Source organism: Strongylocentrotus purpuratus, unplaced genomic scaffold (assembly GCF_000002235.5).
Source record: "Strongylocentrotus purpuratus isolate Spur 01 unplaced genomic scaffold, Spur_5.0 spur5_scaffold_16, whole genome shotgun sequence".
Classification (NCBI taxonomy): Eukaryota; Metazoa; Echinodermata; class Echinoidea; order Camarodonta; family Strongylocentrotidae; genus Strongylocentrotus; species Strongylocentrotus purpuratus.
Window position 1 is genome coordinate 2796334 of NW_022145601.1, and position 21649 is coordinate 2817982.

At 37.9% G+C, this 21649-nt stretch overlaps 1 protein-coding gene across 1 annotated transcript; it reads right to left on the reverse strand.

Annotated features, from left to right (window-relative positions):
• Positions 1-241: 241 nt before the first annotated feature.
• On the reverse strand, positions 242-8328 carry LOC115924806 (C-type lectin lectoxin-Enh5-like). The gene is made up of 6 exons (XM_030987651.1): positions 8259-8328; positions 2327-2516; positions 1740-1858; positions 1170-1280; positions 579-707; positions 242-461 (listed from the first exon to the last, which is right to left on the reverse strand). Exons 1-6 carry the CDS (start codon positions 8326-8328, stop codon positions 295-297), a joined length of 786 nt encoding a protein of 261 aa, XP_030843511.1. The 3' UTR covers positions 242-294.
• Positions 8329-21649: the final 13321 nt, after the last annotated feature.

The window sequence follows — 21649 nt, forward strand, 5'->3', positions numbered from 1 at the left end:
TTAGTTAAGGAGAGAAAAATCAAATACTTTGGTCATGTTTAAAGGTACCAAAGCCTCTTAAAAATGTATTGGAAGGAAGAGTGGAAGGAAGTAGACCTAGAGGGAGACCCAGAATCAACTGGGAAGAGAATGTCAAGAACGAGAGTGGACTAAAACTGCAAGAGTGCACCAGAATGGCAGAAGAGTGAAATGGAGAGATGTTGCAATCAACCTCCGAACCAGGAGAAGATACTTAGATAGATAGATAGATATATACCATCAAGGAACTTTGAGAAAAAAGTAGAACCCTCGGTGTTACCCTACCTTGATATATTGGTAGCACTCTCCGCTGATATCGGCGCCGGTAGCCACTTGATTAACCGACTTGTTACCATAAATAATGTTTCGGATGAAACTAAAAGGCGCCTCTGCATCTGTTACCAAAGATCGATTCGCCTCTTGGTGCTCGAACGTCGTAATACCTAGCCGAGATAACCAAGACAAATTGTAAAAATAATGAGTACACACATGGACAATTTCTTTATGAATAGTAATACATGACCGATTCTTGACTTCTTTATTTATCGTTGATATGTTACCTGTGCTAGCATCCGTAGTCATATCACAGTATACTCTGTATGGATCGACTCCATTATTTCTCCCATCAGGATCTATTGTGTAGTATCCATCAGATGTATAACCTTTACGCTTCCATTCAGCACAGGAAACTGATCAAGAGAAAGGAAGAGGAAGGGAGAGTAAATCATTTTATCAAGGAGTTTTTTTTTCTTCGGTTCTACTCGGACTTGAAGTTTAAGTCATCATGGTATCATTTGATTTGATTTGATTTGATTTATTGGTTTGTTATTGATCGATGAGTTAAGTGTGACTAAACCTCTTACTGAACGTCTTCAAATGCCGCTGATCCTGGATTTACAACAAAAAATATATGACATATTTAAGTAAAAAGACATTATTTTATTTTATTTTCACCTATATCATTATAATTCAGAAGATAGGCCACACTAAGCAATAGAGCTAGTCTCGAGCTACGAGACCTTGTTTTTACAAGGTGGAAAGTTCACTAAAGCAATTTCTATGTATAACGTTGAATTAAATTCGAAACCTGATTCATAAAGACCATATATTTATCATAAACATTCTGGATCTGAATATAGAGTGTGACTTACTGGTGTTTAGCGGGTATTTACAGATGTAGCCGTATGTTGACGAGCAGTCTGCATCATACCATGTGCCGTCTGAACTCCATCGTAATACACCACAATGTTCAGATCCACCAGCTAAATAAAGAGATAACAATATCAGAAATGAGGAGCTTAGCTTATAAGCTATATTTCATATTTGTTTTAAGAACTGTTGTTGTTGTGAAACATGCGCCAGTAATAATTGCTCCGCGATCAACATCCTACCCTAACCGAGCCCTGCAACATTATTGAACACTCGACTTAACATACAAGTAACCCTTACAATAAAATGTGAACTAAAATTCTAGTGCAACGCAAACCCAACCCTTATTCTATATCTTTGACGAATCACAGTACGGAGAAATTTTGTAGGAGCGCCACGATGGTACCTTCAGAATTGTGTTCAGTGATCAATAATGTATTATTATAAATGAAAAGTAGTTAAGCTTGAATAAATTATGCTTGTATTTCATTCTTTATTGGTGGGACATCCACGCCTACCATGCCTAGCGCCTTTACTTATTCTGCAAAATGAATTTGTTGTTATTTACTTACATGGTTCTCCAGAATACCAGTTGGTATAAGATGAAACTGAGCCATCAGTCCATGCCCAAGTTCCCTCTTCATTGAGGTCATTGAACCCAATCCAGTAATAATTCGTACCAAAGGTGCGGCTGTGTATTTGATAAATAAAAATTGAAACAAAGTTAAACAATCTTTTCATAGTAATACCCTTAAAGGGCCCATGATACAGTACTGATTAAAACGTGTGGTAGCATAAATTTGTAGCGCGTTGTATTTGAAAATAGAAGTTCTACCAAATTATCATGGCTTCATATCATGAATCTAAAAATGAATTTTGTTCATGAACAATGAGTTTGGCGTTATGTCAAATTTAAAGCAAAGTGCAATTTGGTGCCCTAGCATCGGCTCCGATCTGGGTGATAAAACTGTGATGGCGTTTGAGCCCCTGAGCATACTCGTCCACAGGCCACGCTCTGCGCATGGTTGTGGGTGAAAGGTGGCATGGCAGGGTACGTGGCTAAAGATGTGCCTGTGCGTGTGGGTGAGGGTTGCTGTCAATAGAATATTTCGTGATGTGGCTCCTGTATTCGAGGAGGGGGTCGGGGGTAGGGGCTTACCTCGATAATACGAAAAGAAAGTTGCTTTCGTCTTGATCAGCTACGCTCGCCAGATCACCGTAGTCATTGAGATTTCTGCACGCATCAAGGGCTGTAGTATAGTCGACGGTAGATTCAACTAGTTGGTAGCATGCATTACCGTTACGTATCCAACCAGCGTCACACAGATCCTGATCACTTGTATCATCATCTAGATGATATATATATAATTGTAAAAATTCAAATCAACTTGTCTATACATTGATTGAGTAAATTCTGTAGATCGCCATGATTCTTTTGATAAGGGACTAATCTTTCATTTCTATTTTTCATTTTGTTGGCCGTAGCAACCACACAGAGGTGACAAAAGTTGCGATCAGCCATGGATCAAGTCTTTCGTATACTTTGTGCATGGGGTATCATAATTGACTAATAAGGTAATTGATAGAGGTCATCTCACCGATTTTGTTTTATTTTCTACTTTATAAAATTTATTTGTTCGTTTGTTGCCCAGTTGCTTTTTATTCGGTATTTGTTACTGGCTCCCCCTCCGTCTTTTTTAAAATTTTATTCATGGGATTGACCGTCCCCTCTTTTCGGGTTCTTTGCAACCAAGTCGGAAGCAAGTAACCGCACCTCTAATGACATTCAATCTTACTTTTTGGGCAGTCTATTCTCAAGATTGTGATGCCTGTAAATGACATGTAATGTCGTACTCTGGTCAAATACAAAGAGGGACAGACGAGTCATCTGGAGATATGGGAAATGGCCTGAAAGCCGTTTTTTAAGGGTGGCCAAACGTTAATTCTCGACCCTGCTCCCCAAAGTTCTCTTTTCTGTGGTTGGAAAATTTGAACAAAGCGTCATTTTTTAAATGTCCGTGGAATGTCTGTATTACTTTAGAAATGTCCGTGTCTGTCTTATTATTAGCATTTGTCACCGGTGAGCCGCGTAGATATCAAGGGGGTGGGGTGTCATATAAGGGCCGGTCACATTACAATTTTGTCCGATAAATATAACGATAACGAGATTTTTCGTTAAAGGTACACCCGAGAGCTACCCTACTATTAACAGACATGCACATGCTCACACAAATAGTAGGTTGTACCTTTGATTCAAATCTCGTTATCGTTATCGGACAAAAAATGTGATATGGGCGTGACACCATCCCCACTAAATATTTTTGTTGGAAAAAATGTGTACATTTTGAAATTTTACCACTGTGCATGCAGTGGCGTAGCTACGAATGTACGGGGGGAGGGAGAGGGCGGGCGGCACGGCACGTCAATTTGATGGCCAAAAAATATGAAAGAAAAAGAGAAAAATAGAACAGAAGGGAAAAGGGAAAAGGAAGAAAAAAGAAAACAATTCGCCCCTATTTTCACGAAGTGACGGTAGTGAGGAAAATCGTAACGCAAAGTGAATGCAATTTTTTTCACTACCGTCACTTCGTGAAAACAGCGACGAATTGGACCCCTTTTTGCATCACCCCCTAACTAGCGGCCTTCTAAATTCGCATTGAATTGAAGACCGATATGTATGTGAGTAGTTCCTATATCTCCCTCTCTTGTTTCGGCGAGGGGGGGGGGGGACGGGCAAGGCACGCTCGCCCCCTTGTATCCGCGCCTGCATTCAGGCACTTCTTGAGCGTTTTAAAACAAACCACGTCCACCTTTTAATGTCAGCTAGTGCTTTGAACCATACCTTAACCTGTTAAAAATATAATTAGAACTTTAATGAAAAAAAATAGAAATTGTTTATTTTTTCTCTTCATGAGTAGCATGATTGCCCAGGCAATATCTACTTTTCATTCACTTTTTAAAGAGAAGACGATAGAAGTAAAGCAAAATAACATGGAAAGATATAATTAGCTGGTGGCGGTCAGATAATTCTTTCATTCCTTACGTTGTAGATAGAAAGAGGAAATGATAGGAAATAGAAACAAAGAATATCCTTACATAAGGAAAGATAAAAGGAGAATACGATAGAAGGAAAAGTCAAAGATTAAGGAAATGCAGATAGAAAGGGGAAATGAATGAAAATAAAGAATAACATAAGGAAAGATAGAATTATCCGGCGGTCGCATAATTCACTGGCTCTTATTCAGTAATAGTTTTCTTTTTTCCTTTCATCTCTCTCCTTTTTTTGAACTTTTGATATGGAGAGGGTATTATTAGGGGGGGGGATGCTCAGTCGTTACGGTTTTCCCTCCCTCCTTTTTAGGTAACTTATTTCATTTTCAGAATTATGAACCTTATTTCATTTTTGTTAATGAGATATATATCGAATCAAATAATACTGAGTGATGTTATCGAGCAACTTAGTTTAAAGCCACGAAAGACTAAACTGTCATGAAAATAATCACTATGATATTTACAAAACTAGCTAGATTAGGGAGCGTATGCCACTCCGAGGAGCGTCCGAGGACTGTATTGCTATTTTGCATATTAAACCTGTTTGTACTTGGCTTCGTGGAGGAATTCTTCCATTAAATAGTGATTCTCTTTAATCCGCAGCAACGCAGTGGCGTAATGAGCAAAAACGTTATATATGTTTGTTTGTGTTTTTTTTTTTTTTTGGGGGGGGGGCTGAAAAAAATCTGCATCACACCACTATTACATGCGGGCCCCGCTGAACGTTTTTCAATGTGGGTCTAGGGGCAAAGCCCCGGCGGGGGTCAAGGGGCGGAGCCCCCGAAGCACAAGGGGTATATTAGGGACTTTTAGATTTGCACTTTGACAGCTTTGACTGCAACGTGTGACGTCATGCGCATGCGTCACGTCGTCTCAGTCGGCGATCGAGAATGCGTCAACCTTGATTTTACCAAATCTAGTACATACATACATACATATTGATATTTATATAGCGCCTTCACATAAACATGCTCAAGGTACTAGTATATGCCGCGTGCGCATAAAATATACAGTTCCTCAGTTTAACAATGTGTAGAACAGGTGTCACATGAATATTCACCTATTCTACACATTTTTACGTAATAGCAGTGAAGGAATGTTCTTTTGTCTACGTACATTGTACCACAGCAATTGTTGAGGGTAAAATAAGGAACTGTATATTTTGTCCTCTTTTTTTGTCCGTCATGTTCATAGTGTTACTTCCTGCATGCATGTATATCGTCGAGTGCAATCTAAAATATTTCTTATTGTAGTCAACATGAGCAGTTGAGTACGTTGACACGCATGATCAGTCGGCGTTCGTCGTGTTCTCGTCCACTCAATTTAAAAGTCCCTATTGTCTTTAATACACGACAAGGAATCAGTATACAATCGGTATTCCTGTCTCAAATTGTATTACATTGTTTGTGATTATATACACATTATGTTATAATAGTCGAAGAAGGTGATGAAATCAAATAATCAAAGGAAGCACAACACAAATTGACCCACCAGGAATCGAACGTGGGTCACCGGAATGGGAGTCGACTGCTCTAACCACTATACCAAAATATGTCCCATAGACATAACATGCAAAGCAGACAAACGGCCTTGGCATAGTCGCAATTTGAACTTTCAATTGAAAATTTCAAAATGATCCCAACATCTGATTTTAAACAAAAAGGAAGGCACCCTAACGATAGTTCATAGTATCAGCTGTAACATACTTAAATTGGGGGGGGGGGTTAGAAATTGTCACTATGATGACGTCATCAAAATGAAAGATAATAATAACTGATCTTGTAAAGAATTGTTTCAGCTAAAACATATCAGAATTTGGTAAAAAATCAATCATTATTTACAGAGATACGCTCAACGTTCTATAAATCAGACGCTCATTTGTTCCGGATTCAACTCACATGTTCAACAGTAGGATAAAAAGAGGGCAAGCAATGTAGACACTGTACCCTTTTTATTGATTTCCTCCATTCCATTCCTATGCAAGTAATCAGATCGTATTTTTAGATGAAACGCCATTGATGTTATGTTGTTATTATGTTTTATAATCTGTCTAATTGTGTACATTTCCTTGAAACACACATGTACTAGTGAACAATGAATTTCCATATTATGGACAATAAATCAATTCAATATGCTGACGTCATAATATGAAAATATGTATGTTGAGTTCAAAGCCATTATGATGACGTCAGAATAAATTGAATGGCCAAATGAGACACAAAATCATATTTTCGTCTCAAAGTTGATCAAAATATGAAGGAAAAATGGCGGTCAGCTTGCATCCTAAAGAGCTACTGTGGATTTTGTATAGGCATGCTTTGCGCGCACGGACATTTGTCTTGAACAGACGCTCATCCTATTAGTAATGGTCATAAAGAGATAAATATGGTATCAAATTGTTCGGAAAAGTTTGGAAAATATCATAAAAATATCATGCTTGTGTGGACGATTTTGGGGAAATGGTCATAGTGGCTTAGAACGTGTGATAAATGAATTTGAGACGATTTTTAAAAATATTTTGCGCGCGCACTGACGCACGGACGTACGCGTACGCGTGCGTTTTAAATTGACCGGACGGATATTGACCTTGATAAATATGAATGAGAAATGACATTCCGTAATGAAGATATGATAATGATTTGATTTTCAGAAAATTTCACATAATGGCGCCTTGATGACGTCACGATTACTTGATGAACAAGAAAATGTTCCTGTCACGTCCAAGGGAGTGACCTATAACTGTGCAAAAATTCAAAGAAATTGACTTTACGAGATTTGAGTTATTTGAGTGTTAGAAAACGAATGAGCAAAAAGGAGAAGGGCAAGATAAAGAAGGAGGTGGAGAAGTAGAAGTGGTAGAGGAAGAGGAGACAACTGTGACATTTGCCATGGAAGATAAATTGCAGTCATTAAAAAAAATTAAAAAAAATATGGTTAAAATAGATTTTTTTTACTTCGATACAGTGTAGTGTTTCCATTATAAAGATACAAAGATTATACCCAAGTCTGAATAAAAAAGAGGTATGGATATCAAATATAATCTATATCAAATCTATTTAAAATGCTGTCACATTGTACTAAAAGTTCTGGAATGTAACAATATTCAGATCCCTACTATAATTTTGGCAATATTGAAAAACGTCTGTTTTCGTGTTGAGTTTAAGTGATGGTATAGTGCTGTTTTGCACTCTGTTTGTTCGGCAACGAAAAACCGAATACGCCATGGCTGAAAAGGATATATTTTGTAAGTGCATTATTGGGGGGATATAGCTGGGTTAGTTTAGGACCTGATCCCAGTGAATTGAGTTATGGGTGAGACATAAAAAGGGAAGTTAGAGAAGTTTTGGAGAATCAAAGGAGGGGAGGAGGAGTACGAATTAAAACAAGACTTGCAAGTCTTATTGTCTTTGCTTACAACTGGGACTGGTGTATGAGTTTTTAACCCAGGATAAAGTGAGGATATTTTTGTATGGCATGTGTTAAGTACAATGATTTGAGCTACCATGTGAAATTAGAACGATGAGAAAACTAATACCTTTTATGAATAATATACAGATCTAAGCATGATTATAATACTACTACTACTACTAATCATGATTAATATCTTGCCAAAGGGTATTTTTGCCCGGTTTGGATTAAATTGGACCCTCAACCCTTGGATTGAGAGTCAACTGAATGAACCAATGAACCACGACACCTTCACAAAACATCCTCCTCTTCTACAGAATACAGGCGATGTCACACAGAAAAATCCCGACCCATCTTGAATTAACCATTTTAGAAATTTTTTTTTTTTCATTTACGTCGGTGACAGACGGATTTTTGGGCTCTGTGTGACACCGCCTTACACATCCACGCCTACATAAAATACCCTAGATGATTTGGTTTGCTTGTAGTTACTTGTGAATTAGGGAGTAAGTAAAATTTAAAAATGGAGACATGAAAACCATGGAGGAGCCTATTCAAAAAGGTAATATTAAAGCCATCATAACTGCAATAAGTGCATTATAGGCTCTCGTTTCACAATTCGTTTATTTTACCTTGCAATGTATCTCCGTGAAGGCTGTTCATCAACACCAAGATGGCCAACATCTGCATAGACACAGACATGATTCGATGAAGGATGTCCATCATACCATGAAACGAGGCTCATCTAAGATATTGCCCCTCTTGATTCGGCTTCCTGTACACAGGTAGTTTGACGTTCCTAGATATTCTTAACGATATTCCAAGCAAAGTAAAAGACTTATTCTAATTTTCCACCAAGCTGTCGTTCCCAGAATGTCAATTGGAAGGTAGACGTAGTTTGGTAGTGGTGTTTTCCCCGTACCAAAACTTGAGGCATAGCTTCCTTTTCCTCGTTATAAATCGAAACAGTGCACTGTTTTTATTGCGGCAAACTTCCTCAAAGTGCAATGAAAGGTGTAAATCGTTCGTCACAAGCCCGTGAAATGTATTGAAATGCACTAGACTCGTTTCGTGTTACATTGATACTGGCAGGGGCGGCGATCCCGGGGGGACGAGGGGGACACGTCCCCCCCCCCCTCGATTTTTGTAGGAGGGGATCGTCCCCCCCCCCCGGAAAATTTGAAAAAGTGCACAAAAATAATGTACAGCAAAAACTGACTAAAGACTTCAACACACTATTAGGCTTTAGAGGGCCCAAGAGAGCAGCGTTTAGACAAATAAAAATGCAAAAATCTCCTGGCTCGGGAGCTATGCTCCCTCGCATAACATCCTTCAAAATGTACATGTAAATATTGTAGAAAAGTGCAGTGTAAAAAAGGTACATTTTTTGTTTTCATACTATAGTTTTGCCAAGGAATATAATTTTGTAATACAACAAAACTTCAAAACCTGTGAGGGGGTACTCACTTTCATCCCCTTCACCCCTCTCATTCACTATGCTCCCTCACTCGGGCTTGGGGCAGTCCCCCCTCCCCCTCCCGATAAAATTCAAAAGTTGTTTATTTCTAATTCGATACCAGTGAATAAATTACAAATGTTGCTGGAAAAGGCATGATAATTCCCTGAGCTTTCGGGGGCTCTGTTCCCTGTACCCCCACCCCACCAAGGGCCCTAAGGTAGGCCCCTGGTTGCTCAGCTGACCATATTCAAAAGCCTAAAACCCTGGGCTTCCGGGGGCTCCGCCTCTAGATCACAACAAGGGCCTAAGGCGGCCCCTGGATGCTCACCTGATCGTAATTTAATGCCTAAAACCGCTGAGCTTCCGGGGGGCTTCGCCTTCCTGGAGCCCACTCCGATTAGTGACCTCCATGCAAGTGTCACAATTAAGGTACCAAAATATGCTCATCTGACCCATATTAAATGCCTAAAAACTCTAAAAAAAAAAAAAAAAAGCTTCAAGGGGCTCCGCCCCTGAACCCCACGCCAATTTACGCCCCACTTGCTTTGATATATCTGTTCGCAAATACTTTAGTCCCCCCCCCCCCCACTCCCACTTTGAAAAATGTTCCGCGGGGCCTGCATGTAACATGTAAGAGCGGTGATGATGCGGATTTTTTTTTCTACCCCCCCCCCCTCCAAAAAAAAGTTTTTGCTTATTACGTCACTCCTCCCTCGTTCCTCGCATTTCGTCCCCCCCCCCCCCCCCCCCCCCAGTCATGAAAAGAAATCGCCGCCCCTGGATACTGGCATGTTGTCATGCTTTTTGGCATATTTGGCATTGTCCTCGTACCTGACACAATGTACCATTCAATCGATACGAATGAGATCATTTGAACTCAAATTCAATTCTTGGGAGCTTGGTTCATTGCACGTTAATACATGTTATTTGCAAGTCAACCCACTCAACTTGATGCATAATTACTTTTTTTAAAGTTGATTCTTGCCTCATGTAAACAACGTAAAGCTACTATGTTAACCGTTCTGGGATAGATGCAGCTAAAGCACTGATGAGATATTAATGTTCGAATCGGTCAAATCAAGATAATATGGTTCTCCCACAACAAGGGAAAACATGATTTGACTGATTTAGAATAATTAATAATAAAATGAGGCATTGGGGCGCGCCACATAAATTTGATTTTGCTTGTCTTTTCTTTTGAAACTTCAGATTCTAAATCGTGTCCCAAACGAAGAGCGTACGCTCAGCACGTTAGTGGATCGTTAACAGGTCGCTGGTATACGTGTAGTAATCACTCTTTTTCAGTTATAAGGTAGTTTTTTTTAGTCTTTTTAAGGTATTTGCCAGTTCGTTCCGTCCAAACTCCAGTAATCTATTCGTCGGGAAACAGTGCGTGTCTGTGTATTCTAACTTTTACAATTCGTTCATGTTAGTTTCTTCAACATGTTATAGTGTAACGGCCCCTTTAACCACAATGATATTGCAAACTTTCCGGTCGTCCACCCTGTCAATATATACTGGCATGTTGTCATGCTTTTTGGCATACTTGGCATTGTCCTCGTACCTGACACAATGTACCATTCAATCGATACGAATGAGATCATTTGAACTCAAATTCAATTCTTGGGAGCTTGGTTCATTGCACGTTAATACATGTTATTTGCAAGTCAACCCACTCAACTTGATGCATAATTACTTTTTTTAAAGTTGATTCTTGCCTCATGTAAACAACGTAAAGCTACTATGTTAACCGTTCTGGGATAGATGCAGCTAAAGCACTGATGAGATATTAATGTTCGAATCGGTCAAATCGAGATAATATGGTTCTCCCACAACAAGGGAAAACATGATTTGACTGATTTAGAATAATTAATAATAAAATGAGGCATTGGGGCGCGCCACATAAATTTAATTTTGCTTGTCTTTTCTTTTGAAACTTCAGATTCTAAATCGTGTCCCAAACGAAGAGCGTACGCTCAGCACGTTAGTGGATCGTTAACAGGTCGCTGGTATACGTGTAGTAATCACTCTTTTTCAGTTATAAGGTAGTTTTTTTTAGTCTTTTTAAGGTATTTGCCAGTTCGTTCCGTCCAAACTCCAGTAATCTATTCGTCGGGAAACAGTGCGTGTCTGTGTATTCTAACTTTTACAATTCGTTCATGTTAGTTTCTTCAATAATGATATTGCAAACTTTCCGGTCGTCCACCCTATTAATAAACTATTTCGGTTATATTTTTCATGTACTTAGGTTTGTATCCTTTATTTAAGTTTCTTTTCCCCCAGTTCTCATTTGTTTCCCTTCTATAACTCACTCTTTCTATAATTATGCTTCTATTTTGCTGTTGTTGCTTTCAGATCCATGCGGTGGTAAAGAGCTATTGAACTAGCCTTCCGAGCTATTGGTATTGGTATATATTTTCTATATCACAATATGTTTATCCTGGCAACAATACAAAGAAAATGCATGTACATTGTAAAATCAATGGTATTGTGAATGGCTGGATAACCATTCAGCTTTTTTAGTATAACAAAACTGTTATTCCCTTGGGTCCAGGAATTAAGACATTAACACTAATTATACAACATGCAATACAACATGAAATAATATAATTTGAATACATATAAAATCTAAAACATATTAGAGAAGCATAAACACCCCCCCCCCCCCCATCCCAAGCATGTTCCATTACAGATCAGAGCAAAACTGATTTCTTACATTTAGATTTTTGCAAAAAGTTTGTAAGCTGTTGGATAGCTTAATAGTTAACGGTAGGTCATTGTACTCGCGCGAGCCTTTATACACAAACATTTTACGGCAGCATTTAGTCTTTGGTTTGGGGAGTTTAATATTTTTTTGTGATCGTAAAGAATATGGATAGTAACAGTATTTGAAGGACTCCTCTAAATAAGGAGGAGCCAAATTGTTCAGGGATGTATAGACCATTATCATGATATTTAAAGGTAACGATCAGTTTTGGAAACGCCCCCTCTCGAAATGGAAGCTCTAGTTACCAATCATGTGAAAGAATATGTTTTGACTAATACGTGATCATACAAATTTTGCCGAGAAACCGCCTATTATTTGATATATTTGGTAAATTGTTATATCTGTTTTGACCTAATAGATATAACGCACGTATCGTGCACGTGTGTGGGTAGTCCCATATAAATCTTGTTGTGTACAGTGCTTGTAACTTAATCAAGACTAGGCCAAATTTCTTATAATTTTGATGATTCAAGAACCTTGCAGTACTCACCAATACTTATATGCTAGATGATCAACCTTTTCTGATCGATTGCACAACTTTTCTTTCACAATGCAATCGCATGACCATAACTGGTCTTTATCTTTAAATGCACTTTACGTCTTGAATGGAGGTAACTTAAGTACATGTACAAGCCACTGCATACTATAGGGCTATACTCTGTCTGTAATAAAATACTTTATTAACTGCATATCGACTATTTAGGTACATATTTTAACACTTTAGATATAAACGATTAGTATTCAAATAATATTCTTCTCATGCTCTTTAAAACTTCATAACAAGAAGTATAGTAACCTTGGCTATATAGTATTAATTACATTGTTTTAATAGGTTTTTATTATTAATATCTTTATTCTATTTCTTGTTATTTCATTATTTCAAAATCCAAATATACTTTTAATTATTGATTCATTTGAGAGAGAGCATACACTCTAAAAAATCAAGTGCTAATGTTGGCACCTCAAGATTTGGAAGCAGCACCTGTACGGGCATGCATAGGGGCTGCCAAAATTGTGCTTAAGTAGCACTTGTACACGTGCTATAATTCAGCACCAGTCCAAGTGCTACCTTAAACACTTTAAGTGTAAGCCTTTTTACATTTCTGGTGCTATTAGACGCATGCAGCTAGCAAAACCACACTTCTAGTGCATTAAATAACCCCGTTTAGAGCCCTCAAAACGGCACTACTAGTGCTAACACTTTTGCACCCAATATAGTGCTAAAGAACACACACAAACAGCGTGCACAAAATCACACCTGTAGTGCTTAACCCGTTCCTTCCGAAATTATTCAGCCTGATAGCCACCCCACAAACGAGATTAAAAATCGAAAACTCGACTCCTTCGCTGCCGTACAATACCGTGCGACTGTTCAGCGCGCGGAACAATGCGTGTACGTTGAAGCGACCTAAAGCCTGGCCAGTCGCTTCGACGAGCAGGAACTTAGCGCATGCGCAGATCATTTGGCAATCTGCCGTGCTCTAAGTTCTTTCAGCTCTTCCGTACTGTAGTTTTTTTTTTCTTCGTTATCTTTTTTTCCTCTTCTACCTACTTATTTTGTTCTTTTTTCTCCTCCGTATCTCTTTTTTTTCCTTGTCACTCTTATTCCTCCTCCTTCTTCTTCTTCTTTTTCTTCTTCTTCCTATTCTTCTTATCTATCTCTTTTTATTTTGATACTCGATTTTATGAGAAAATACACAGTTTATAAAAAGTAACTATTTCAATGTAAGTTTCTGTTGCATCAAATTTAATTGAAATATTTTATCAGCCAAAATTGACTGTTATAATTTACGTCGGACAATATAATGTAGCGAAAATATATAAGCATGATCAAATGAAACTCAAGAATAATCCGGAACGGGGGGAGGGGGTGAAAGGAGAGCCAAAATAGCATATTAATAAATACAGTACAGACTATATAACGATGCGCCCAACTTTCTCTCTCTCTAAACTAAAGAAACATTCTGAACGGGGGGGGGGGGTGATCAGATAGACAACTAGCATAGTAATAAAAACGGTACAGACTACGTCCAACTTTCTATCTCCCTCCCCCCCCCCCCTCTCTCTCTCTCTCTCTCTCTATCTGTCAATGTTGTTCCGCCATTTGCTTGTATGCCGGCATCATTCCTTCTTTGAGATAAATTATGATAACATATCCATGATGATGAAAACATACAAATACTAGTGAACAAAAATAGAGAACGAGCGGCTGATAATGTCAAAATGAATATTACTGTACACAAATTATAGAAAGTAAAAGTTTTGATTTTGAATGTAAATCTCTGTTGCATCAAAATAGCATGAAACGTTCATTATATCGACGGAAATAATATACATCGAACATTATACTTTACCACAAAAGGGTCATCTAGAAGTAGGTGGATAACATTATAAGAGAAAGAAGAGAAAGAATGAAACTTTCTCTTTCAAAAACAGAAGAATAATGGAGAGGGAGACAAGGACAAATACACAATAAATAAATATAAAGAAGATAGGATTCTAGAGCGGAAGATGATATAGGGGAAATACTACGTCAAACTTTCTATCTATCCTGTCCCCGCCCACCCTCTCTCTCTCTCTCCCTCTCGCTGTCTCTCTATCTCTATCTCTCTTTCTACGTCGTTTTCCATCTTCATCTTTCATAATTGTGTCTACTCTTCCGCCATTTACTTGCATGCCGGCATCATCCTAGTCCAGAATCTGGCCTATTTAATTTTGATCTCCACCACCAACGCTAACATCTCCCTACTTACTTGCTCCCAGCCGATGATGGCGTGATCATTAAATTAGGACGCCCGGCGAAAGACTGGGCTGGTGAGCATAATTATGAGTTTGTTGATAACGCCATCTTCGACGGCTTGAATCAAGTGTAGGGAAATTATAAAGGACCGTGCAGATTCTGGAATAGCATCATCCCTTCCTTGAGATTAATTATTATAACATATCCCTGATGTTATACGTCAGACATTATACTTAAGCGAAAAGATATAATCAAACAAAAACAGAAACGTACACAAAAGAAAAACAATCAGAGTAGGGGGGGGGGATCGGAGATACCTTTCTATCTCCCCCTCTTTCTCAAATAATTTATATCTCCTCTCAAATATACCTCCCCCTGTCACATATGCCTTAGTATAGGGAACGCTATAGAGAGTGAGCGGCTGATTAAGTCGAAATGAGAAGAATATTACTGTCCAATACGTATAAAAGTAAAACTTTTGAATGTAAATCTATGTTGCATCAAACTGCTATACAAAATTTTTATTATGCTATATTGACGTTACTATACGTCAGACATCATTCTTTAGCCAGAAAATATAAACAAACAAAAAGAGAGACAAACTAAATAATAAATCTGAGCTTTGAGGGGGGGGGGGGGTCGGTGATACAAAATGTCATAATAATAAATCCAACATACACCTGATCAAAACTCGTTTTCGTAGACTAAATCGAGTACAACCTCGCAATCTTGCTTTAGACTTATAATACTGCTTGTTGTTGTTGACAATAGAGAGCTGACCGTTGGATTTTCCTTCCATGTGCAGTGAAGTGCAGTGTTCCGCGGGTGCCGCGTGCCGTTATAGGCTTTGGCTTTGCGCTGCTCCCAATTGAAATACCAGCAGTATTGGTATTCTGTGCATGGAAGGTCTCAAAGAAAGTCAATATCTGTGGGACAGACATCGCGGAGCTCCAATACGCTGCTGTACGAATTTCATGTGAGAGAAAACTTGACATGCTTATGAAAAAGTACAAATATAATGAATAATATTAAAGTAAACAAAACAGGAGTAATCGATAATGATAGCATATACTCTGGATAAACCCTCAAATCCACTAGTTTATTGAATTAATGGCAGGGAAAGGCAATTTTAGGCTTGTAAAGACGTCGTCTACCTGCCTATTATGGGAACCTGGTAGTGGGCTCCACGCCCGCCCCCCCCCCCCCCCCCCCACTCCGAGAACGGACGGACCCCATGCGTGTTGCCAAAATGTCCTTTTCGTAACAAAAGAAAAAGGTCGACCCGTATTTACTTTACACACCGGACTTTTGCTGAAAAGGGGGGGGGGGGTGGGTGCTGAAAAAGGCTCGTATACAAAAAAAAAAAGGTCGAGCCGTATTGACTTTACACACCGGACTTTTGCTGAAAAGGGGGGGGGTCGGTTGGAACACGCATATGCGTACCCTAAATAACACTGAGTGGGGGGGCGGGGCTCCACGGGAGCCTGGTATACCAGGTTCCCGGAAGGAACGGGTTAAAACTCACCCTTCCGTTAAACAGCCCTAACATTATTTCCAGCCTACTTTAAGCACCTAAAACATACCCCTCAAGATGCCACATGTTACACTCATGGTAACGCATGGGTAGTCACATATATGAGTTAAAAAGATTCCCTTTTTTATTGACAAAAACCATTGTAAAATTACAACATCCCTTCAAAAAGTAATACACGTATTTGTATCCAAGGGTAAAAACCCAAAACTGTTTCAGGCATACTGATAAAACATTAAAGCTGAATGGTATCATCATGCACAAGCAGAATTATTAGGCAATGAAAAGAATACCTTCTTAGATCCCCGCTCTTGTATAGCCGAGTGGCGACCTATCTCATTTGAATTTTAAATTACTTTGAATTTCTTTTGTGTGAAGCACTGCCTTAGCACCTAGAACGATGGTGCGCCTGCGCATGGAGCGCCAGCACTACTGGTATTTCTGCAAGTGCTAAAACAGGCAGGGTCACACTTCGGGTGCAATTTCTCGAATAGCACGTGTTTCCAGCACTCATTTTTCTGCTCGTCATCGCTTCCCAAACGCTGCATGCACGCCAAGGGCTATACTTGGCAGTGTGGTGCAAATTTGTACCCAGCACCCTTGATTTAGCACTTCACTTTTTAGAGTGTATTTACAATCAATGATACTATTTGCTATTGCAGATTAGTAAAAAATTTACTAAAAGGTAGAATGTAACAAAATAAAAAAAACGCAACAAACATACGTAATCAAACAAAAGCAGACAAATGGAAGTAAAAGTGACACAAATTAAAAGCGGAGGTAAAACAATAGCGGTTAAAACAATGCAATGGGTTTTAAAACTTATTATAAACATGTTTCTTAAAAATCACGAACTATGATGCGTAGCTATTTTAACCAATTCTTAAAGCAATATGTTGTCTAAACTTGTGTTAATGACTAATCAAACTCTAAATAACCTACATGGTTTTATGATTTTCATGATTTTATAAATATTGAGCACACTAAGAAAAAATGGTGCAAGTATGCACTTTTAGGGGTGCAAACCGATGCAACAATAGCAGCACCTTTAGGGGTTAAATCCTGCACCCTTTTTAAAGGTGCAATCCTGCACCCTTTAAAAGGGTGCCAGATTGATCCTTTTAGCGGAAAAAGTACCCTTTATGGTTCATTCCTTCACCTTTAAGGGTGCAAACCGATGCAACACTAGCAGCACCTTTATGGGTTCAATCCTGCACCCTTTAAGAGGTTGCCAGATTGCACCTTTGAGGAGACAGGTTAGTACCCTTAATGGTTCTATCCTGCTCCATTAGGGGTACAAACCGATGCAATAGCAGCACCTTTAGGGGTTCAATCCTGCGCCCTTTAAAAGGTGCAATCCTGCACTCATCATCGAGGAATAATGGTAAAATTTGCTCGTACACCAATACATATTAAACATGCATGATGTTTCTTGGTTAGTAATCATATAATCAATATATCTATATTGCTAAAACGTATATGTAATTGTAACATGATCAGACAAAATAATCTATTGGTTAATGATTGCCAAAGGAAAATACAAATCACCAAATAGATGTGCATTGTTATAATTTGCTTAACAGATCATGATAAATGTATTTTTATGTGAACACGTGGAAAGTAATCATGAATATGCATGCAATATGCAAACTTTTATTTTGCACCCTTTGTTTTGTCGATAGGGTTCATTTTTGTGGGAAGGGTGCAAAATCTTATGCACCCTTTTTTGAACCCCTTTTCCTTCAATAGGGTTCATTTTTATGTAAAGGGTGCAAACTCTTATTTTGCACCCTTTTGTGCACCCTTTTTTCTTAGAGTGAGCAGTAACTAAAAACTTACAAGTAAACTTATTACGACAACGAATAAAAAGTTGATAATTAGCAACAGAATTGATTAGAATCGATTATTTTTGCGTTTTATTGAATTCTAGATAGGTTATACACATTTGTTTGAAATAATATATGCTAGATGCACCTACTTTGAGTACTTTGCCTAACACTAATCACATGTTATTTCAGATCCATTCACATGCAGACCCAAATATCTAAATGAAATACGACCTTTTTTCAATCTAGAATATTAAAAATTTGGAAGAAGGGGAAACAAATGAAGCTGGCCTAAAAAAGAATTATTAATATGAATACATTATTGACGTCATTATTGACGTATGCCTTTGCTGGTACTCAAACTGATCTGTACCTACGTAATTGTCATCAAACTTTTTTTCCCTTCATTTTCGTCTCTGTTTTTATTATTTCCATGATTGTTTTGATTGCATAAATTTTTCAATCATGTTTATTTTGTCATTTCTCAATGCGAGGACCAAGATTTAAATTTGTCAGTGATCTTTAATCCCGATTACATATATCTGAATAAATGAATAAATAAAAAAAAACACCATTGGAAAATTGTTTCTGTGAATCCAACATTGCACCCTAAAAAGTGACCAGTACAATATAAATGTATTAATCTGAGACCAGGACATACCCTATGAATAACATTTTTTTGAAAGGTAAAATAATTACACAAAATGTTAGTAGTAAGTCCATTACCTAACAGTTATCATAGAGAGTCTCCTCTTCTGTTGTATTTTATGGTGGCCCAGAAGGGACATCACGAATCGTGACATCGCGAATCTTTGTAGTCCAGAATCTGGTCTATTTCATTTTGGTCTCCTGCACACCAACACAATGTGACCTCCCACTACTTATCTGCTACCAGCCGAAGATGGCTTGTTCCTAAAACTAGGACGCCCGGCCGCGCATATTTTTTTTACACAACTGTTTAGCCACTTAAGTAAAATATACAGTGCAAACGACTAGAGACAGAGTCTAACATTACTCTTAGCAGTGTTGCATTGCTGGAGCTGCACATGACATACTCGTTATTTGTTTCGGGTTAAATCTATCCTTTCTTCTGTTTCATTTATTTATGTGTTCTCAATCTATCCTCTTCTCTTTTGTCATGTAATTCTTCTTTTTTTCTTCAATCTATCCTTTTTCTCCTTCGTTGTATATATTTCTTTGTTTTTTCACAATCTACCCCCCTGCAGTTCTCCTATGTTATGTTATTCTTTTGTTCCCCTTCATTCTAACCTCTTCTCTTTTGTTTTATGTATTTCTTTTGTTTCTCCTTAAATCTATCCTTTTCTCCTTCGTCATCTATTTCTTGACATGTTTTAATTTGATAGATTTTCTTTCTCCTTCTCAGTTATGTCCCTGTTTTTCCTTAGTCTAGATCTATGATCCTCTTATAGCTCTTCAATTATGTATTTCTATGTTCTTCCTTTGACCTATTCTCTTCTCTTTCTTTATGTATTTCCTTGTTTTTCCTTCTCCATATCCTCTCCACCATCCTTGTTTTCCCCTTTCTATCATTTTCCTTTCCCTGGGTGTACGTGCTTGCACATAATAGTGCGCTGACGACTTAGACTCTTTCACCAGAGCACTTCTTGGATTTTTTTCGCGAAAATGGCTAAACAGTTGTGAAAAAGGGGGGGTCAACCACAGAACTAAGGGATAAAATAAACCCTATGAATTGTTTTTTTCTATGACATATGTAACAAATACAACCATAATGAAACCATTGGTGTCATGTGGCTCCATGCATTGAAGAGGCACTAGTATGGGGGGGGGGGTTCAATTGTACCCAATAAATGGAGTGTGAATTAACAAAGCCACCGAATATGCGGTAGGAGGGGTCTTATCAGCTTTATAAAGTGTGCCTTTTACCCTTTCTCTTTGTTGTCTTTAATTTTCCCCTTTTCGCCATACGATCGAGGCGGTGCCCATATATACCCCAGCAGCTAGATTTTTATCGGGACCTAATTTGTTTATAATTTTGTTTTAACTAATCTTAAACTGCAATATTATCCAAACCTAGCTGTAATCATGTATGCGCTTATGGCGGGCTAAACAGGCCAATATAATGTACACCTATATACGACTATATGTCTCTCCAGCCATCGGATAGATGTATAGTCGTATAGTTGTACGAATATTGGCCAGTTTAGCCCGCCATATTCGCTGGCCTGAATAACCTTACCCATCCTCTTCAATCCTCATCTTTAGTAAATACTTCATATGTATCAAGGGTTTATGCAAGGATTCACAAGATTCAAGAACCGTTTCTAATCAAGGATAATTACCATTACTCTATATCGTCTCTTGTGGTTTACGAATCAATAAATAATGACGTCTTCTCTGATCAGCTTTATACGTCAACTTTGAATTCAAGCGATTCACGAGTAATTTAAGTAAACTAGTTATTAATTTACTAATGATCATGAGTTGCCATTGGTGTAGTCTTTCAAGTAGGTGTGATTAAAATGAAATACAACACCGGAATTATATTTCCTTATATTCATGGTACTGAAAATGTCTGTTTTGTAAACCCACACCGCCAGGTAACCATACATTTTGTTCTGAATGATTCTTCTAGGATTATCTCGAGACTCAATTATTCATGCAATCATATTACTAAAATATTTCTTCACTGTGATATGATATGAATGTTATATATTGGTTTAGGAATAACAAAAGCTATTTCACAACCGAATTATACATGTTAATGAAGTGTACAAAATATACATTATGTGAACCAAATATTAAAAAGCATACAAACAAATACAAACAAAATATGGTATATAAATAGGTATATCATGTTCAAAGAGGAAAGGATACATAAAACAATACCGGTATATGATTATCATGATTACATACATTAAAATACAGGACATAATATTAATTGAAGGTATTGCTTTTTCAAACTAGTAGTAAAGCACCCTCATCCGTTACTTTTCTTTTAAAAAGCACTACTCTTTATAACAGTTACAGTTACTGTATTTCGTATAACTACATGCATTTTGGCAAAATTACAATTTCTCGTCAATGTACTGAGATATGTACATATTTTATCATTGAAGTGGACACATTTACGTAATAATTTGAGACTGAAAATTATTACAAACTTTTTGATGGACTTGGATCTTTCCTCTCCTCATGTATTTACAATGTAATTCTCAATCGGCACATTAAAGGTAGTGTGTCACGTTTCCTGCCAACAGCGAATTTTGTCAAACTTTGCAGGAACTATGAATATGTCACGTATGTCCTAAGTGTGAAAGTTAAACGTTAGCAGTGAGACTCCTAGTATTCAAATTATGCAAGGAAACCCGTTTACTTTCTAGACTTCACTGTCACACACTATTGAGTGGGTGACTGACGTCTTTTTTCTTTGGTAATAATCTACATCAAATGAGCTATAAAGGGTGCATGAGCATTTGTCTGCATCAATAACCGAATCTTGTCACGACCACAATTAAACTGATTAAATCTTTGCGCAGCACAAAACGTACGACCATTTGGTACAAGGGTCTGAAAATCAGACTATTTAATTAAACGACGGCGATCACTAAATTCGATTTCACAACTAACGGTCATTATTTTTTTTCACAAAAATGCATTTACAAGCGCTTTTGTTTTGAGAGAAGTTCTAAATTAGTATTATTTGTTAATGCCGTTTTAA